This window comes from Typopeltis vanoorti, chromosome 10 (genome assembly GCF_054136105.1).
Source record: "Typopeltis vanoorti isolate ZY-2024b chromosome 10, IOZ_Tvanoo_1.0, whole genome shotgun sequence".
Taxonomy (NCBI): domain Eukaryota; kingdom Metazoa; phylum Arthropoda; class Arachnida; order Uropygi; family Thelyphonidae; genus Typopeltis; species Typopeltis vanoorti.
Window position 1 is genome coordinate 113,383,541 of NC_143558.1, and position 17,849 is coordinate 113,401,389.

Genomic DNA, 17,849 nt, shown 5'->3' on the forward strand with positions numbered 1-17,849 from the left:
ACTGTAAGACTCTTATACCACCATACTTCAGCATTTCTGGTCGAATATCATCTACTCCTGCTGCCTTTCCACATTTCAAGCCTTTGATGGCTTTTTGTACTTCAAGTATGGATATGTATTCCTGACTGCATGCCTGGTCAGTGTTTTTTATCACTGTGCTGTCATCACTGCTTGTTTCATTTAGCAGTTTTTCAAAGTAATTACTCCATACTTCAAGGATATCTTTTTCTCCTGTTTTCATTTCACCTTTATCATCTCTAATTCCTTTTACAGCACTCTTTCCTCCATTCCTAAGCTTCTTCAACAACCTCCAGAATATTTTGCCACCTTCTTGATATTTATTTTCTATAATCTTGCCAAAGTCCTCCCATGACTTTTGTTTAGCAAGTTTTACACACTGTTTAGCTTTCTTACATTTGTCTCTGTATTCTGTAAGAGTAAAAGCTGACTTATTTGCCAGGAACTTTTGATATGCTTTCTTCTTTTCCTTCACTGCCTCTTTAACTTCCTGTGTCCACCAGGGAGTTCTGATTTTTTTATCTTTGCACACAACCTCACCACATGCCTCTCTGGCAGAATCAATCAATGTTTCCTTCAGAATTTGCCACTGAATCTCCAAGGTTTGATTCCTGTTCTCAAACTCTTTCATTTTCTTTTCAATAATATTTCTGTATTTTAGTCTACAGTTCACATCTGAGAGCTGCTCAACTTTTATTCGCTTTAAAACTTTCTTACATGTTATTCTTTTCAATATGAAATTCAATTTTATCCTGCTCAAGACTAAATAGTGATCACTTCCAATTTCAAATCCTCTGTACACTCTGGTGTCCTGCACCAGGGAGAAAACATCACTATCAACAATAACATAGTCAATGAGACTTTTCTTATTCCTAGCCTCTTCTCTCCATGTGAATTTGTGCACATTTTTATGTTGGAACATGGTGTTAGTAATAACCAGTCCATGTCCTGAGCAGAAATCCAACAGATATTTGCCATTATTATTAGCTTTGCTCTTTTCTCCAAATTTTCCCAAAATATTTTTGTATGTCTCACAATCATTTCCTACTCTACTATTTAGATCCCCAACAAGGACCAACTTTTCCTTTTTCATTGTGTCAGTTGCTTTTTCTAAAGCCTCAAAAAATTCCTCCACTTCTACCTTAGTAGAACCTTCTGTGGGACCATAGGCACAAATAAGTCTCATTGTCCAGTTCCCCATTCTCATATTTGCCCACATTACTCTACTTGAGACTGACTGCCATTCAAGAAGATTAGCCTCGTATTTTGTGTTGAATACTATGGCTACTCCTTCTTTTCTTTGATTGTGATTGCCTGAATATAACATTTTGTATTTATTGCTCAGAAAGATCTCACCAGTTTTGGTCTTTTTTGTTTGTCACCCCTATTATGTCAATCTGGTACTTATCAAATTCCTCAGCTAGCTCCATTTCTTTGCCATTCAGGCTTCTTACGTTGATAGTACCGATCTTTAACTTTGGTGATGTTGAGTTGGGGTTTGTTTTCAGATTTGTTCCAGTAGCTGACTTTTCGCTGTTCGCCCTGGTTCCCTGGCGAAAACAACGGGGGCCTTGTTTAACCGGGCGACGCCCCAGCCAACGTGAAATTTTGTCATGTTGTACCATCATTTTTTATTTTGGTTTAACCAATAAGAATACAATTTGGTCGGCTAAATCCCAAATTGCCAGCCCATCCTCGTTCGTTCAGTATCAAAGTAGATACCCAACAGGGTGCACCACGAGAAGGTGAGGATTGGACATTAGGTCAGAAGCCATGGTCGGTTCTCCGCATTCCTTTAAAGGCTATGTGGAGGTCTCCTCTCAGTTATACAGCTTTGACCCTTAAGCACCCGTCAGGCAATGAAAACCAAGGAAAAGAAGGAGTAGCCATAGTATTCAACACAAAATACGAGGCTAATCTTCTTGATTGGCAGTCAGTCTCAAGTAGAGTAATGTGGGCAAATATGAGAATGGGGAACTGGACAATGAGACTTATTGTGCCTATGGTCCCACAGAAGGCTCTACTAAGGTAGAAGTGGAGAAATTTTTTGAGGCTTTAGAAAAAGCAACTGACACAATGAAAAAGGAAAAGTTGGTCCTTATTAGGGATCTAAATAGCAGAGTAGGAAATGATTGTGAGACATACAAAAATATTTTGGGAAACTTTGGAGAAAAGAGCAAAGCTAATAATAAATGCAAATATTTGTTGGATTTCTGCTCAGGACATGGACTGGTTATTACTAACACCATGTTCCAACATAAAAATGTGCACAAATTCACATGGAGAGAAGAGGCTAGGTATAAGAAAAATCTCATTGACTATGTTATTGTTGATAGTGATGTTTTCTCCCTGGTGCAGGACACTAGAATGTACAGAGGATTTGAAATTGGAAGTGATCACTGTTTAGTCTTGAGCAGGATGAAATTCATTTCTTATTGAAAAGAATAAAATGTAAGAAAGTTTTAAAGCGAATAAAAGTTGAGAAACTCTCAAACTTTTGAGAAAAACTCAAACTGAACTGTAGACTAAAATATGCAAAGATTATTGAAAAAAAAATGAAAGAGTTTGAGAACAGGAGCCAAACCTTCGAGATTCAGTGGCAAGCCTTGAAGAAAACCCTGATTGATTCAGCCAGAAAGGCATGTGGTGAGGTTGTCAAGGATAAAAAAAATCAGAACTCCCTGGTGGACACAGGAAGTTAAAGAGGCAGTGAAAGAAAAGAAGAAAGCATATCAAAAGTTCCTGTCAAATAAGTCAGCTTGTTCTCTTAGAGAATACAGAGACAAATGCAAAAATGCTAAACACTGTCTAAAACTAGCTAAACAAAAGTCATGGGAGGACTTTGGCAAGAATATAGAAAATAAATATCAAGAAGGTGGCAAAATATTCTGGAGGTTGTTGAAGAAGCTTAGGAATGGAGGAAAAGAGTGCTGTAAAAGGAGTTAGAGATGATAAACGTGACATGAAAACAGGAGAAAAAGATATCCTTGAAGTATGGAGTAATTACTTTGAAAAACTGCTAAATGAAACAAGCAGTGATGACAGCACAGTGATAAAAAACACTGACCAGGCATGCAGTCAGGAATACATATCCATACTTGAGGTAGAAAAAGCCATCAAAGGCTTGAAATGTGGAAAAGCAGCAGGAGTAGATGATATACGACCAGAAATGGTGGTATAAGAGTCTTACAGTGGCTGCACTGCATAGTTCAGAAAGCCTGGACAGAGGGACGAATTCCCGATGATTGGAGTAGAGCTCTCATAGTACCCATATATAAAAAGGGAAATAAAACTGAATGTGAGAATTATAGAGGTATTTCCCTACTGAGTGTTCCTGGCAAGATCTATGCAAGTATAGTTGAGAAACGGTTGAGAAGAATTGTGGAAGAAAAGCTTGGTGAAGAACAAGCTGGATTCAGGCCAAATAGAGGCTGTCAGGATCAGATCTTCACTTTACGACAAATAGTCGAGAAAGCATGGGAATATAACAGAGATCTGTATTTAAGTTTTGTTGATTTGGAAAAGGCATATGACAAGTTGCCAAGAGAGAAGCTATTCAATACGCTACAGTTATATGGTGTCGATGGGGCATTGTATCAAGCAATACTTAGTCTTTATTTGAGTTGTTAGTCAGCAGTTAGAATTGAAGGAAGTACAGGAAGATGGTTTAATGTTAAATCTGGTGTGAGACAAGGATGTACATTATCCCCTCTGTTATTCATTATCTATATGGATCACATTATGAAGGAAAGTGGTATTAAACGTGATATCAAAATTGGAGATGTTAATGTCAGCTCTTTGGTTTATGCGGATGATGTTATACTTCTAAATAAATCCGCTACAAGTCTGCAAGATTCTCTGACTAAATTGAATAGCTGTTGTAATAGATATGGCATGAAGGTCAGCAATAAAAAGACAAAGACAATGAAAATAGGCAGAATCATTGAAAATGTCAACTGTGTCGTGAATGGAGAACCTGTGGAACAAGTGAAACATTTCAGCTACTTAGGCACGATTTTTACTGAAGATGGTAAATTAAATATAGAAATAGACAACAGAATCAGCAAAGCTGGTATGGTAGGAAGTCAATTGAATAAATTCATATGGAATAAGAGAGAAATTAGTCGGAACACTAAATTAGCTGTATACAAGACAGTGTTGAAACCAGTTTTAACTTATCGGTCTGAGAGCTGGGTCAGAAGTAAAACACTTTACCAAAGACTAGAGACCACAGTTATGAGAGTCCTGAGAAAGATTATAGGTGTGAGCAGATGGCATCAATGGTAATATCATATTAAAAACGAGGATATTAGGAAAGAACTTGACATTGTCAACATCCAAGAATGCGTTAGCAGAGCTAATCTCAGGTGGTGTGGTCACTTAAACAGAATGGGCGAAGAAAGATTAGCAAAACAAGTGTTCTCTGCCAGGTTGGCAGGAAAACGACCCAGAGGAAGACCAAGATATAGGTGGATTGATACGGTACAAAGTGCCATAGATGATAGAAATATAAGATCTAATGCTGTTGGAGTCTTGACAAGTAACAGACTGATTTGGAGGAAAATTGTAGATAGGAAGTTAGTAATGATGTAATTTTTTTCATGTAGTACTATCATATCCTGTACACCCCTTGAGGGTAGTGGCAGGAATTTGATGATGATGATGTTTAATATAACTAAAATCTACAATTCGAAGTTTCGACCTTTATGTTAAGGTCATCTTCTGGAGCGTACAAATATACACAAGAAACAAGCTATACTACAATCAAACTGGTTCGTTAAAGACACTGACAAACCGCTACCACAATTGTTGGCCTGACCTCTGGTGGGGGGAAAAAAAATTATACATCAACGCTAGAGTCCTATTATTTGTGTTGTCTACTATATACATATATTAACATCATTCCAGGCAGTTGGAGTGGAATGGTTTCTAATACTAGCGGATTGGCTAGAGTCCTGATGTATGTTGAATCTTTCATATTAGGTTGGCTGAATGTGTGCTATGCAGATCCTTGGAATTTTCATACCATCTTTGTTATTGATATTTGGGTGGTTTATCAGGATTTCACAGGATTCCTTAAATTTTCTTTCGTACCAGGTTTTTGTGCGGTGTAAGGAGCAGGTGCTTTTCCAGTTGATTTGGTGTAAGGTGTTGAGTGTGTGGTCTGAGAGGCCTGCTTCACCATAATGGTTATATTTGATGTGTCTAATGTGTTCTTTCTTGCGTATAGGGATTGTCCGTCCTGTTTCACCAATGTACGGTAAGTTACAGGTGCAGCGGATGCAATAGACTCCAGGATGCGCTAATGGGAGGAGAGGATCCTTAGAGGAGCTGAATATGGTTTTAAGTTTAGTGGGTGGTTTAAAGGTGGCATTGAGGTTATAATGTTGTAGGATTCTGTTGATTTTTTCCGATAGCCCTTTAATGTATGGGATGGCTATGGTTTTACTGTAATCTAGATTCGTTTTTGTTGTGGTTTTATAGAGTATTTTATTGACAGTATTTTTGTTATAGCCATTATTTATGAATGTGTCACTAATGATTTTTAGTTCTTGTTTTAGGGCTTGCTGGTTAGAGCAGATAGTTGTGGCCCTGTTTTTAAGGGTGTTAATGACTCCATATTTTTGTGCTGGGTGGTGGTATGAATTCGCATGTATGTATTGGCCCGTGTGTGTCGGTTTTCGGTAGACCGTGAAGGATAGACTGCCTGAATTAAGACGTGTAACTAGTGTGTTTAGGAACGGGAGCGAATTTTGGTTTTCGATTTCGATGGTAAATTGTATGCGTTCGTGTTGTTTGTTTAGGTGGCTGAGGAATGTGTTTAGCGTTTGTTGCCCGTGCGGTCAGATCGCGAACACGTCGTCGATGTATCTGAGCCAGACTGTCGGTCGTAGCTTGGCGGAATCAAGAGCCCTTTGCTCAAAGGTTTCCATGTAGAAGTTAGCGATTGGGGAGGGGGGGATAATGGTGAGCCCATGGCTGTACCTTCCTTTTGTAGGTTGAATTTGTTTTGCCACACGAAGTAACCGGACTTTAGTACGTGGGCAAAGAGGGCCATAATGTCGGGTGGAAATTTGTTCTGTAGTAGGAGAATTGTGTCATTGACCTAGTGAAAAGGGCAGAAATGTCAAAACTGAATAATAAGTCGTCTTTGTCGAGTGTTATGTTTTTGATTTTGTTTATAAAGTGTTGTGTGTTTTTTATGTAGGAGGGGGAATGACCTACCAACTCCTTGAGTGTTGCCGCTAATTTCTTGGCTAGGTGGTAATTGGGACTGTCTATTCCTTCCACGATTGGTCGAAGGGGCACATTTTGTTTGTGTATTTTCGGAACCCCATATATTCTGGGGGGTCGGGCGTAGTTGGGTTTGAGTTTTTTAACTGTGTCTGGTGGCCAAGAAGTGACGGACTTTAGTAGTTTTTCTGTTTTATCCTTTATCCTTTTTGTTGGGTTATAATTTACCATTTTATATGTATTGTTATCGGCTACTAGTTGGTTCATTTGCAGTATGTATAATACGAATTTGCAGTATGTTGACCTGTCAAGGACAACAGTGGCACTGCCTTTATCCGCTTTCATTATTATTATGTTTTGTTTGTCTTTTAATGATTTAATTGCTGCTAATTCTGTTTTAGTCAGCTTGTTCTGTATGGATTTCTTCGTATTTAGGACATTACTAGTTTCTAGTCGTATTTTATCTGCTATATTGTTAGGTAGGGATCTGATGCCTCTTTCAATGTGGTAGATAAAATCCAATTTGTTTACCTTTTTCGGTGCTATTGCGTAGTTCAGTCCTTTATTCAGTAACGTAAGTTCGCCGTTGTTCAGGGTGTGGCTTGATGGGTTAATCACATGGTTCTTGCTTGTTGGTGGTTGATCGCTCCTTGTCTCCCTTGTTTGTTGTTCATTGTTGTTTCTCAGGGAAGAAGTCCTGTGATTGGCCGCCATATTTTGCCGTTGTTTCAAACTGTGGAATTTTTTCTTGAGTTTTTCTTTATTCTTTTCCAGGGTATGCTTGGCCGAATTGTCAGTAATTCTTTCAAGTGTTTGTAGAATGTCTGGATTAACATAGTTCGATAGTTCTGATTGTAATTTAGAAACCAGATTTTGTGTTGTAGCTAGGCAAAGCAAGCCACCCAGCACAAAAATATGGAGTCATTAACACCCTTAAAAACAGAGCCACAACTATTTGCTCTAACCAGCAAGCCCTAAAACAAGAACTAAAAATCATTAGTGACACATTCATAAATAATGACTATAACAAAAATACTGTCAATAAAATACTCTATAAAACCACAACAAAAACGAATCTAGATTACAGTAAAACCATAGCCATCCCATACATTAAAGGGCTATCGGAAAAAATCAACAGAATCCTACAACATTATAACCTCGATGCCACTGTTAAACCACCCACTAAACTTAAAACCATATTCAGCTCCTCTAAGGATCCTCTCCTCCCATTAGCGCATCCTGGAGTCTATTGCATCCGCTGCACCTGTAACTTACCGTACATTGGTGAAACAGGATGGACAATCCCTATACGCAAGAAAGAACACATTAGACACATCAAATATAACCATTATGGTGAAGCAGGCCTCTCAGACCACGCACTCAACACCTTACACCAAATCAACTGGAAAAGCACCTGCTCCTTACACCGCACAAAAACCTGGTACGAAAGAAAATTTAAGGAATCCTGTGAAATCCTGATAAACCACCCAAATATCAATAACAAAGATGGTATGAAAATTCCAAGGATCTGGATGGCACACATTCAGCCAACCTAATATGAAAGATTCAACATAAGTCAGGACTCTATCCAATCCGCTAGTATTAGAAACCATTCCACTCCAACTGGCTGGAATGATGTTAATATATGTATATAGTAGACAACACAAATAATAGGACTCTAGCGTTGATGTATAATTTTTTTTTTCCCCACCAGAGGTCAGGCCAACAATTGTGGTAGCGTTGGTCAGTGTCTTTAACGAACCAGTTTGATTGTAGTATAGCTTGTTTCTTGTGTATATTTGTACGCTCCAGAAGATGACCTTGACATAAAGGTCGAATTGTAGATTTTAGTTATATTAAACTAAAGTTTTTATTCAAACACGGTAGTTGTCTCCATAATTTTTAAAAATGCATTCGGATCACCGTGCAAGCCTAAAAGAAAGGATGTGGATTAGATTTGTTTTGCCCAGAAGCTTCCAACAATGGGTATATGGAAACCATGACGATGCCAGTGTAATAATAGTAACAACAATAATAATCAGAAATTTGACTGTATTATTAAAAGTACAGATATACTTTTTGGTACATTGATTGCTTGTGCAACATTCCCATTTTTCAGATGTTGATGCCAATAGGCTGTGGTTTGAAGTGTGTTCATGCTTCTACCACTTGACATTTTTACTGCTGAACTTTGCACTCTGCTGTCACTTACTACAGCCACTTAATGATAGCTGTAGTAATGGACAGAACAGATTACAACAGAAAAATCGCTCCTACTGAATAGATCCACCTATGAATAGCTCAGTCATAATCTCCTAAAACTCAGACGAAGCACCTGAACTCGCTACTATATGGAGTTATCAGCTGAAACAACACTGTTAAAAACTTATTTTAGAATTTGTTCTCATTATTTACCAAAGATCCACAAGGAGGATTGTTCTTTGAAACCTATTAACTGCATTGATATCCCAGTCTATAAAATTTGAAAATTATATCAATATTTAAGATAATTGGACCTTTTGTTGCAATTCCACACATATCTTTATAAAGATCAAGGACATTTCTGTATGATCAACTGAACTGGTGGTGAGGTCTGAAATCATGTTTACAAAAATTTCATCATGCACCCGTGTTAGTTTGGATGAGTAATATCTGTAAGCAGATTGAAGGCACAGATATGAGGATTACTCTCTGTTCTTTCTTTGTTTCTAAAAATGATCAGCTTTCCTCCCCACTGCTATCTTCATATAAATCCATCTAACTCGTCTTCAGATAAGAAGATGAGCTGTGAGAAAAGTTCTTTTCATCCTGTGAATTCAGACCCTGGTCTTTCCAACTGAAACGCATTGTCTCATCTCCCTGAGCTACAGGCAGCCTCTTCTGAGGTAAAAATGCATACCAGAAGGATAGAAAGGAAACTTTCTGCTGTGATAAGATATGATCAATTTGAAATTGGAAATTTTTTTAATTAACTTAAATTTAATTATCTAAAAAATGTAATTTTTTTTCATTTTGCCTTGTGTAGGAAATTCCTGAAGGCAACTGGTTTTGTGCAACATGCAGACCTGTTGAAAGAGGTCCTATTTCCTTAAGAAAACAAGAACGGATATCATACATGGAAAGTGAAGATGAATTTGATAGTGATGATTCAAGAGGAGAAACTGTGCACAGGTAAGTTTTTGCCAAAGAAGAAAAAGAACCTATCCCTCTAGATATGCAGCTTTGTAAAGGAATTAATTATCAACTTGCTGGTATGTACCCGTAAGGGGTGCATACCAGCAAGGCTAGTATGATGGGACTATATAATTAAGTTTGTTATTACTGTCTCCTGTGAACAATTTTCCTCTAATTTAGTCTGTTACTTGTCAGCACTTCAGCATTGTCATGTGTAATAACATTTCAGCCTCATAAGGCACTCATGACTGAATCAATCTGCATAGATCTTGTTCTTTCTCTGGGTCTTTTTCCAGCAATCTTGGTATCATGGATGTATATATTACCTTTTTTGCTTTATTTAGTTCTTATTGGTCTTGATTTTAACATTACATTTGCTGGATACCAAATCCCAAGCAGTGGCATCGCAACTTAAAATAGGTGAGTTAATTTAACTGTTATAAGTGCATAATGTATTAAAATTTCTCCTTTTCTGTTTTAATTAGTTTTACTTTTCTTCAAAAAATTCAAATGAACAGTCCATCTTGTGACTCATGTCATGGAAGTGTCACTGTTATCAGGACATGAAAGCAGTGCATTATGCTGCTTTCATAGTTACACACAAAATATGTGTTTGATAGTGAAAGGTTTATTTTTCACTTGGTCAGACTATAATAAATTTAGTTTAATCCTTTATCCAAGTGTGTGCAAACAAAGTTTGCGCCTGAAAGTATCTTCAGCACTGGGGTAAAGTAGTACAACACCGGGCAACTCCTTGCAAAGGTGGAGCAAGCTACCAACACTCCAAACAGTGTGCCACCTTTAAAGGTGGCACACCGTTTGGCAGCCAATATAGGAGGAGATGACCCTTGCTAATTCTTCTGCCTGGTATCTCCACTTGGGCCTGGCTCCCACTGAAGAGACCTCAATAAAGGTCGAAACTAGTCTGGGTAGGCCCTTCTCTTAATGCATAACATTATACATATCCACAAGGAGATGTGTTTTGCATTATGGGAGATACTGAGATAGGAGTGTTGGTAGCTTGCTCCACCTTTGCAAGGAGTTGCCCAGTGTTGTACCACTTTACCCCAGTCCTGAAGATACTTTCAGGCGCAAACTTTGTTTGCACACACTTGGATAAAGGATTAAACTAAATTTCTTATGTGTTTGATAGATTATGCTTAAGCATGGTCAGAACTGAGAAGTCATTCTCTACATCTGGTTATAGAGAAAAGATGCTCACTATAGGAACAAGAGAACAGCTTGTTACATTTTGAGAATGTAAGAGCTTGTAATTCCTTTGTTGTCTTATTTATGTTGGTTTAAAAAATCAAGAAAAAAATTAAATATTAATTCAAGAAAATTATCAATTTTGTTTTGCATTGGCATTTTAATTTGAATTGCAAATCACCTTCAAACTGTGGATGAAAGCATCAAAATTTTTATTAGTTGTGGTAACAGTAGGAAAATGGTGGTGTGTGTGTTGGGGGGGGGGGGTTCTACATGTGTGTATAAACGTGTAGTGTTCATCTGAAAAGATGCACGTTGTTTGAAGGCAAGAAAGAAAAATAAAGGATTATAAATGCTCGTTGATATTTTAAAGCCAAATAAACAAGTTCTTAGACATTATGGTCTTCAAGTGACATATCATAACAGTAACAATAGATTTGGTTGGGGATGTTGAGAAACCATACATTAAGGAATGAGGGACAATGGATTTAGTACACAAAGAAAAAAATATATATAGAGAGAGAGAGAGAGAGAGGACAACATAAAACACAGATTTCAAATGATTACTAATGAGAGAAATATAATAAAATTATAAAACACAAAAAAAATTAAATCCAAATGAATTATCAACTTAAGTTTTGAGATAAAATAGTAGCTTGCTGTCACACTTGTAATCTTCATAATGAACTAATGTGAAATCTGACCCAAAAGAAATTAGATTGGTGGGAGGTTAAGAAGAAAGAAAAGCAAGTGAAAGAGAGAGAAAAAAAAAATAGGCAATAATTTGCTATATGTCACCATCAGAGAATATGAACTACTAAAAGAAATCCTATCATATTTGCACCCAGTTGTGCTTGGAAGGAACATAAGGTGGTTGGTTGATGTGCATAAGTTAGCCTTTTAATTGTTGGCTTTACTCAATGGAGGAAGAAGCATAAGTGACATGCCATATTTCCTAATTGAGGGTTGTTGGTTAGCAAAAGTTGATATAGTTTTCAGTAGTATCTAATTTGTACAAATATGCAAAATTTTGGGTAATGATTGAATTGAAAAAAAAAAGTTTCTAAACTTAAAAACAAGAATTGTTTGATAAAACCACACAGACTTTACGGGAGTTGTTTGAAAAGTTTGGTTAATTTCCAGTAGACTGTGACACAATTTGTCCATTCATACCAGTGTCTGCGCATATCATCTTTTTTTGTGACCTCTAGCAAAATTTTAGCCAAGTGCGATGCATAGATCTCATTTGGCAAACATTTAAAATGATCGTGTTTGCATTTTTCATAAAAATGGAGAAAAACGAGTTTCGTGCAGTGATAAAGCACTTTTGTTTGAAAAAGTGGATGACTGCACAGATCAAAGCCAAGTGAAATGCAGTTCATGGGGACTCTGAACCAGCATTAAAGACTATTTATTTTTGGATAACTGAGTTTAAACGTGGTCGTAAGTCCATCGAAGATGAAACATGCTTCAGATGCCCGACCGAGGTCACTATGAGGGAAATGATTGACAAAATCCATGGTATCGTTATGGAAGACTGCCGAGTGAGATTGTAGGCATCTAACTGAATGGGTGTATAATATCCTGTGCAAAAAATTGCACATGAAAAAGCTGTGCGTGATGGGTGCCATGATTGTTGGCTATCAATCAAAAACACATGCGAAAAGATATTTCAACAGTGTTTGGCGATATTTAATTGCAATTCGGGATTTTGTGCGTCGATTCGTGACTAGACAAAACTTGGACATACCTGAATCCAAGCAGCAGTCAAAACAGTGGACAGTACCCAGTGAAAGAGCTCTGAAATAAGCGAAGACCATTTTGTCAGCTGAGAAGGTGATGGCCACTGTTTTATAGGATTCCCAAGGAATTATTATTATTATTATTTGTCACCTCCATGGAGTCCAAAGACTCATCTAGGGACTATCTGGAAAAGGGTAAGATAATAACAGGAGTCTATTATGCTTTATTTTTGGACCATTTAAAAGAAGAACTGAAGAAAAAATGCCAAGATTGGTGCACAAAAAAGTACTCTTTCATAAAGACATTGGCTGCCGCAATGGCAAAATTGCAGGAATTGATGTTTGAATTGGTTCCACATCCGTATTCACCAGACTTGAACCCATGTGACTACTTCTTTTCCCAAACTTAAAAATTGGCTCGATGGGAAAAAATTTTCTTCGAACGGGGATGTCATCAAGGCTGTGAATGACGATTTTGCACAATTTGACAAATCCTACTTTTTAGATGGGATGAAAAAATTGGAAACTCGTTGGACCAAATGTGTAAACCTCTATGGAGACTATGTAGAGAAATAAAGGAGATTTTTTCCAAAAAAAAATGTGTTTTACTTGTTTTTTTACCAAACTTTTCTAACAACCTTCGTAATTTTTTTTTTATGAAAACAAAATATTAGAATGTATCTTGGTTCAATATTGACAACAGAATAGTATTTCAAACAAAAGTTGGATATTTGTAATGTCCATGTATATCGTAAAAGCAAATAATGAAATTTCTTCCATGAACTTGTCTCTAGAAAAAAATCTGTAAAAGCAATACATTTTTCTATGTTTTCTGCTGTAATGGAAGTTTAGAGCATGTAACAAGTAAAGCCTGCAATTCTACTATACCACAAATGCAGAGGTACTACAGAGAATGAAAACAGAGAAATCTTTATTACAGTAAATGATCCAGAGAAAGATGAGGCTGGCAGGACATGTACCAAGGGTGATCAGCAGGAAAGAAGATCAAGAGATAAAAAAGGAAGGACATTGTTTGATGATAATAAGATCAAGGACAGGATCATGTGATGACTATTCTGAAACAAAACAAAGAGCTGCCAACAGAAAGGAACTAGAAGGACATGGTGCCGCACCCTCACACTGAGGAAGCTACATGAAGAAGTACTGAAGGACATTCCATAGTACATCTCAGTGTTTTAAATAAAATAATGATTTCAGATAAGTATATAGCATTGTGAGTGGCATTGCAAGTACCATATGGGGGTGACAGATTTTTATTCCTTTTTCATGGTCTAATTTTTGTTTCTACCTCCTACTCAGACATTATCAAGCTTTCTACTTCCTCGCTAAGGCTATTGGTTTGCCTTCTGTCCATTCCCCACATCTGCCTCTCTTTTACACTTCAAAATGGTACCATTGCAACATCACCAAAAGATAAGGTTACCTTCTTAGCGTTATTATTCTCTGAAAGACATCAGAGGAATCCATAATGGTTTATATGTCATCATCATCATGCATAGGATTTAGGCCTAGCGTGGCCTGTTCTGGCCTTAGAAGTCATCGTTTAAGAGGACATCCTGGTTTTCTTTTTCTTAATGGCTTGTACTTTAAGGCTTGTTTTGGTAATCTTTCTGTTTTCATTCTTTGAACGTGTTCCATCCATTTATGTTTATATTTTATAATTTTTTCTATTACTGATTCTTGGTTTAAATCTTTCATAATTTTTTCGTTTCTTTTGTGATCAAATAGAGTATACTTTGCAGTTTTTCTCACAGCTTTGCAGTTTATATGTATTCCGAATATTCTTTTCCAGATGATATTCTTCAAATTGTGCTCAAAATTTGCAACCCAGTATTAACACACATCTTGTGTTATTTCATGAGCTGTCATATCAGTATAGTCTGGCCTATAGAATTGAAACAAACTTGTATTCAGCCCATTTTTCCTTGATGCTGTTCCAAAAAATAGTTGACAAAATTTTATTTTTGAACCTTACCACTATAATAGAGATATAAAGACTCAATCATAATTCCATATATTGGTAGTCTTTCGATTAAAATACCATCTCTTTTCAAAGATCACAGCATTAGAGTAACTTTTAAACCAATTCAAATTGTTCATTGCTTCCTGAGGTCCTCAAGAATACCCATGGGTATATAGAATTCCATGCTCTTGTTATTTAACTTGGATAGGACAAACAAGCCATGTATTTGAGGTGAGAGAGAAGGAACATGTTGCAGATGTCAAGCATAAAAGAAAAGATAGATCTGGTCTGGAAAACTGTGTGGATTGGAACTTTTCATTCATGCATTATGTAAAAAAGAATCTTCCAAAGGAGTTGGTTATGGTTGGCCATTCAAATGGATTACTGAATAAAAACTAAGGAACTGATGAGTGACATATGGAAATAGCTTATTGAATCTTTTAACATCAGATTTCAACTTTGCTAACTAATGCATGCCACACAATTTTACATTTATTGGTTACTATGAATTTATTTGTCTTGCAAAGGTTTTTTTTTTTTTTTTTTTTTTTTCACTATTTAGTCAACTTTGTGATCTGTATATTTATATTTTTGCTGCCTAAGTCCTGAAGTCATGAATGTATTCATGTGAAAAAAGGGCTAAAAGTAATTTTCGCATTGGATCTTGGAATGTGAATACCTTACTTCAAACTGGAAGATTCATCATCATCAAATTCCTGCCATGTACCCTCAAGGGGTGTACAGGATATGATAGTACTACATGAAAAAATTTTACATCATTACTAACTTCCTATCTACAATTTTCCTCCAAATCAGTCTGTTACTTGTCAAGACTCCAACATTATAACATCTTATATTTCTATCATCTAAGGCACTTTGTACCGTATCAATCCACCTATATCTTGGTCTTCCTCTGGGTCTTTTTCCTGCCAACCTGGCAGAGAACACTTGTTTTGCTAATCTTTCTTCACCCACTCTGTTTAAGTGACCATACCACCTGAGATTAGCTCTGCTAACGCATTCCTGGATGCTGACAATTTCAAATCTTTCCTAATATCCTCGTTTTTAATACGACATTGCCATTGATGCCATCTGTTCACGACTCTAATCTTTCTCAGGACTCTCATATCTGCGGTCTCTAGTCTTTGGTCAAGTGTTTTACTTCTGACCCAGCTCTCAGATCCATAAGTTAAAACTGGTTTGAACACTGTCTGGTATACAGCTAATTTAGTGATCCGACTGATTTCTCTCTTATTCCATATGAATTTATTCAGTTGACTTCCTACCATAGCAGCTTTGCTGATTCTGTTGTCTATTTCTATATTTAATTTACCATCTTCAGTAAAAATCGTGCCAAAGTAGCTGAAATGTTTTACTTGTTCCGCAGGTTCTCCATTCACAACACAGTTGACATTTTCAGTGATTCTGCCTATTTTCATTGTCTTTGTCTTTTTATTGCTGACCTTCATACCATATCTATTACAACAGCTATTCAATTTAGTCAGAGAATCTTGCAGACTTGTACTGGATTTATTTAGAAGTATAACATCATCTGCATAAAGCAAAGAGCTGACATTAACATCTCCAATTTTGATATCATGTTTAATACCACTTTCCTTCATAATGTGATCCCTATAGATAATGAATAACAGAGGGGATAATGTACATCCTTGTCTCACACCAGATTTAACATTAAATCATCTTCCTGTACTTCCTTCAATTCTAACTGCTGACTTACAACTCAAATAAAGACTAAGTATTGCTTGATATAATGCCCCATTGACACCATATAACTGCAGCGTATTGAATAGCTTCTCTCTTGGCACCTTGTCATATGCCTTTTCCAAATCGACAAAACTTAAATACAGATCTTTGTTATATTCCCATGCTTTCTTGACTATTTGTCGTAAAGTGAAGATCTGATCCTGACAGCCTCTATTTGGCCTGAATCCAGCTTGTTCTTCACCAAGCTTTTGATATCATGTTTAATACCACTTTCCTTCATAATGTGATCCCTATAGATAATGAATAACAGAGGGGATAATGTACATCCTTGTCTCACACCAGATTTAACATTAAATCATCTTCCTGTACTTCCTTCAATTCTAACTGCTGACTTACAACTCAAATAAAGACTAAGTATTGCTTGATATAATGCCCCATTGACACCATATAACTGCAGCGTATTGAATAGCTTCTCTCTTGGCACCTTGTCATATGCCTTTTCCAAATCGACAAAACTTAAATACAGATCTTTGTTATATTCCCATGCTTTCTTGACTATTTGTCGTAAAGTGAAGATCTGATCCTGACAGCCTCTATTTGGCCTGAATCCAGCTTGTTCTTCACCAAGCTTTTCTTCTAATTCTTCTCAACCGTTTCTCAAGTATACTTGTATAGATCTTGCCAGGAACACTCAGTATTACAGTTAAATTACAGAGAATTACAGTTAAATATCTCTCAGTAGGGAAATTTAACTGTAATTCTCACATTCAGTTTTATTTCACTTTTTATGTATGGGTACTATTAGAGCTCTACTCCAATCATCGGGAATTCGTCCCTCTGTCCAGGCTTTCTGAACAATGCAGTGCAATCACTGCAAGACTTTTATACCACCATACTTCAGCATTTCTGGTCAAATATCATCTAATCCTACTGCCTTTCCACATTTCAAGCCTTTGGTGGCTTTTTCTACTTCACTGTATTCCTGACTGCATGTCTCGCCAGTGTTTTTTACCACTGTCCTGTCATCACTGCTTGTTTCATTTAGCAGTTTTTCAAAGTAATTATCCATACTTCAAAGATATCTTTTTCTACTGTTTTCATGTCACCTTTATCATCTCTAATTCCTTTTACAGCACTCTTTCCTCCACTCCTAAGCTTCTTTAACAACCTCCAGAATATTTTGCCACCTTCTTGATATTTATTTTCTATATTCTTTCCAAAGTCCTCCCATGACTTTTGTTTAGCTAGTTTTACACAGTGTTTAGCATTCTTGCATTTGTCTCTGTATTCTCTAAGAGCACAAGCTGACTTATTTGACAGGAACTTTTGATATGCTTTCTTCTTTTCCTTCACTGCCTCTTTAACTTCCTGTGTCCACCAGGGAGTTCTAATTTTTTTTATTCTTGCAGACAACCTCACCACGTGCCTCTCTGGCAGAATCAATCAATGTTTTCTTCAGAGTTTGCCACTGAATCTCCAAGGTTTGATTCCTGTTCTCAAACTCTTTCATTTTTTCTTCAATAATCTTTGTGTATTTTAGTCTACAGTTCACATCTGAGAGCTGCTCAACTTTTATTCGCTTTAAAACTTTCTTACATGTTATTCATTTCAATATGGAATTCAATTTTATCCTGCCCAAGACTAAATAGTGATCACTTCCAATTTCAAATCCTCTGTACACTCTGGCGTCCTGCACCTGGGAGAAAACATCACTATCTACAATAACATAGTCAATGAGACTTTTCTTATTCCTAGCCTCTTCT

General features: G+C 36.7%; 1 protein-coding gene across 2 annotated transcripts in view; it reads left to right on the top strand.

Moving 5' to 3' along the window:
- Positions 1 to 17,849, top strand: part of Acf (ATP-dependent chromatin assembly factor large subunit) — a 383,051-nt gene that overhangs the window by 287,259 nt on the left and 77,943 nt on the right. For both annotated transcript variants that reach the window (XM_090399798.1, XM_090399799.1), the window contains one exon: positions 9,278 to 9,423. In XM_090399798.1, the coding sequence (XP_090255924.1) occupies positions 9,278 to 9,423 (146 nt within the window). The remainder of the gene's footprint in view (positions 1 to 9,277; positions 9,424 to 17,849) is intronic.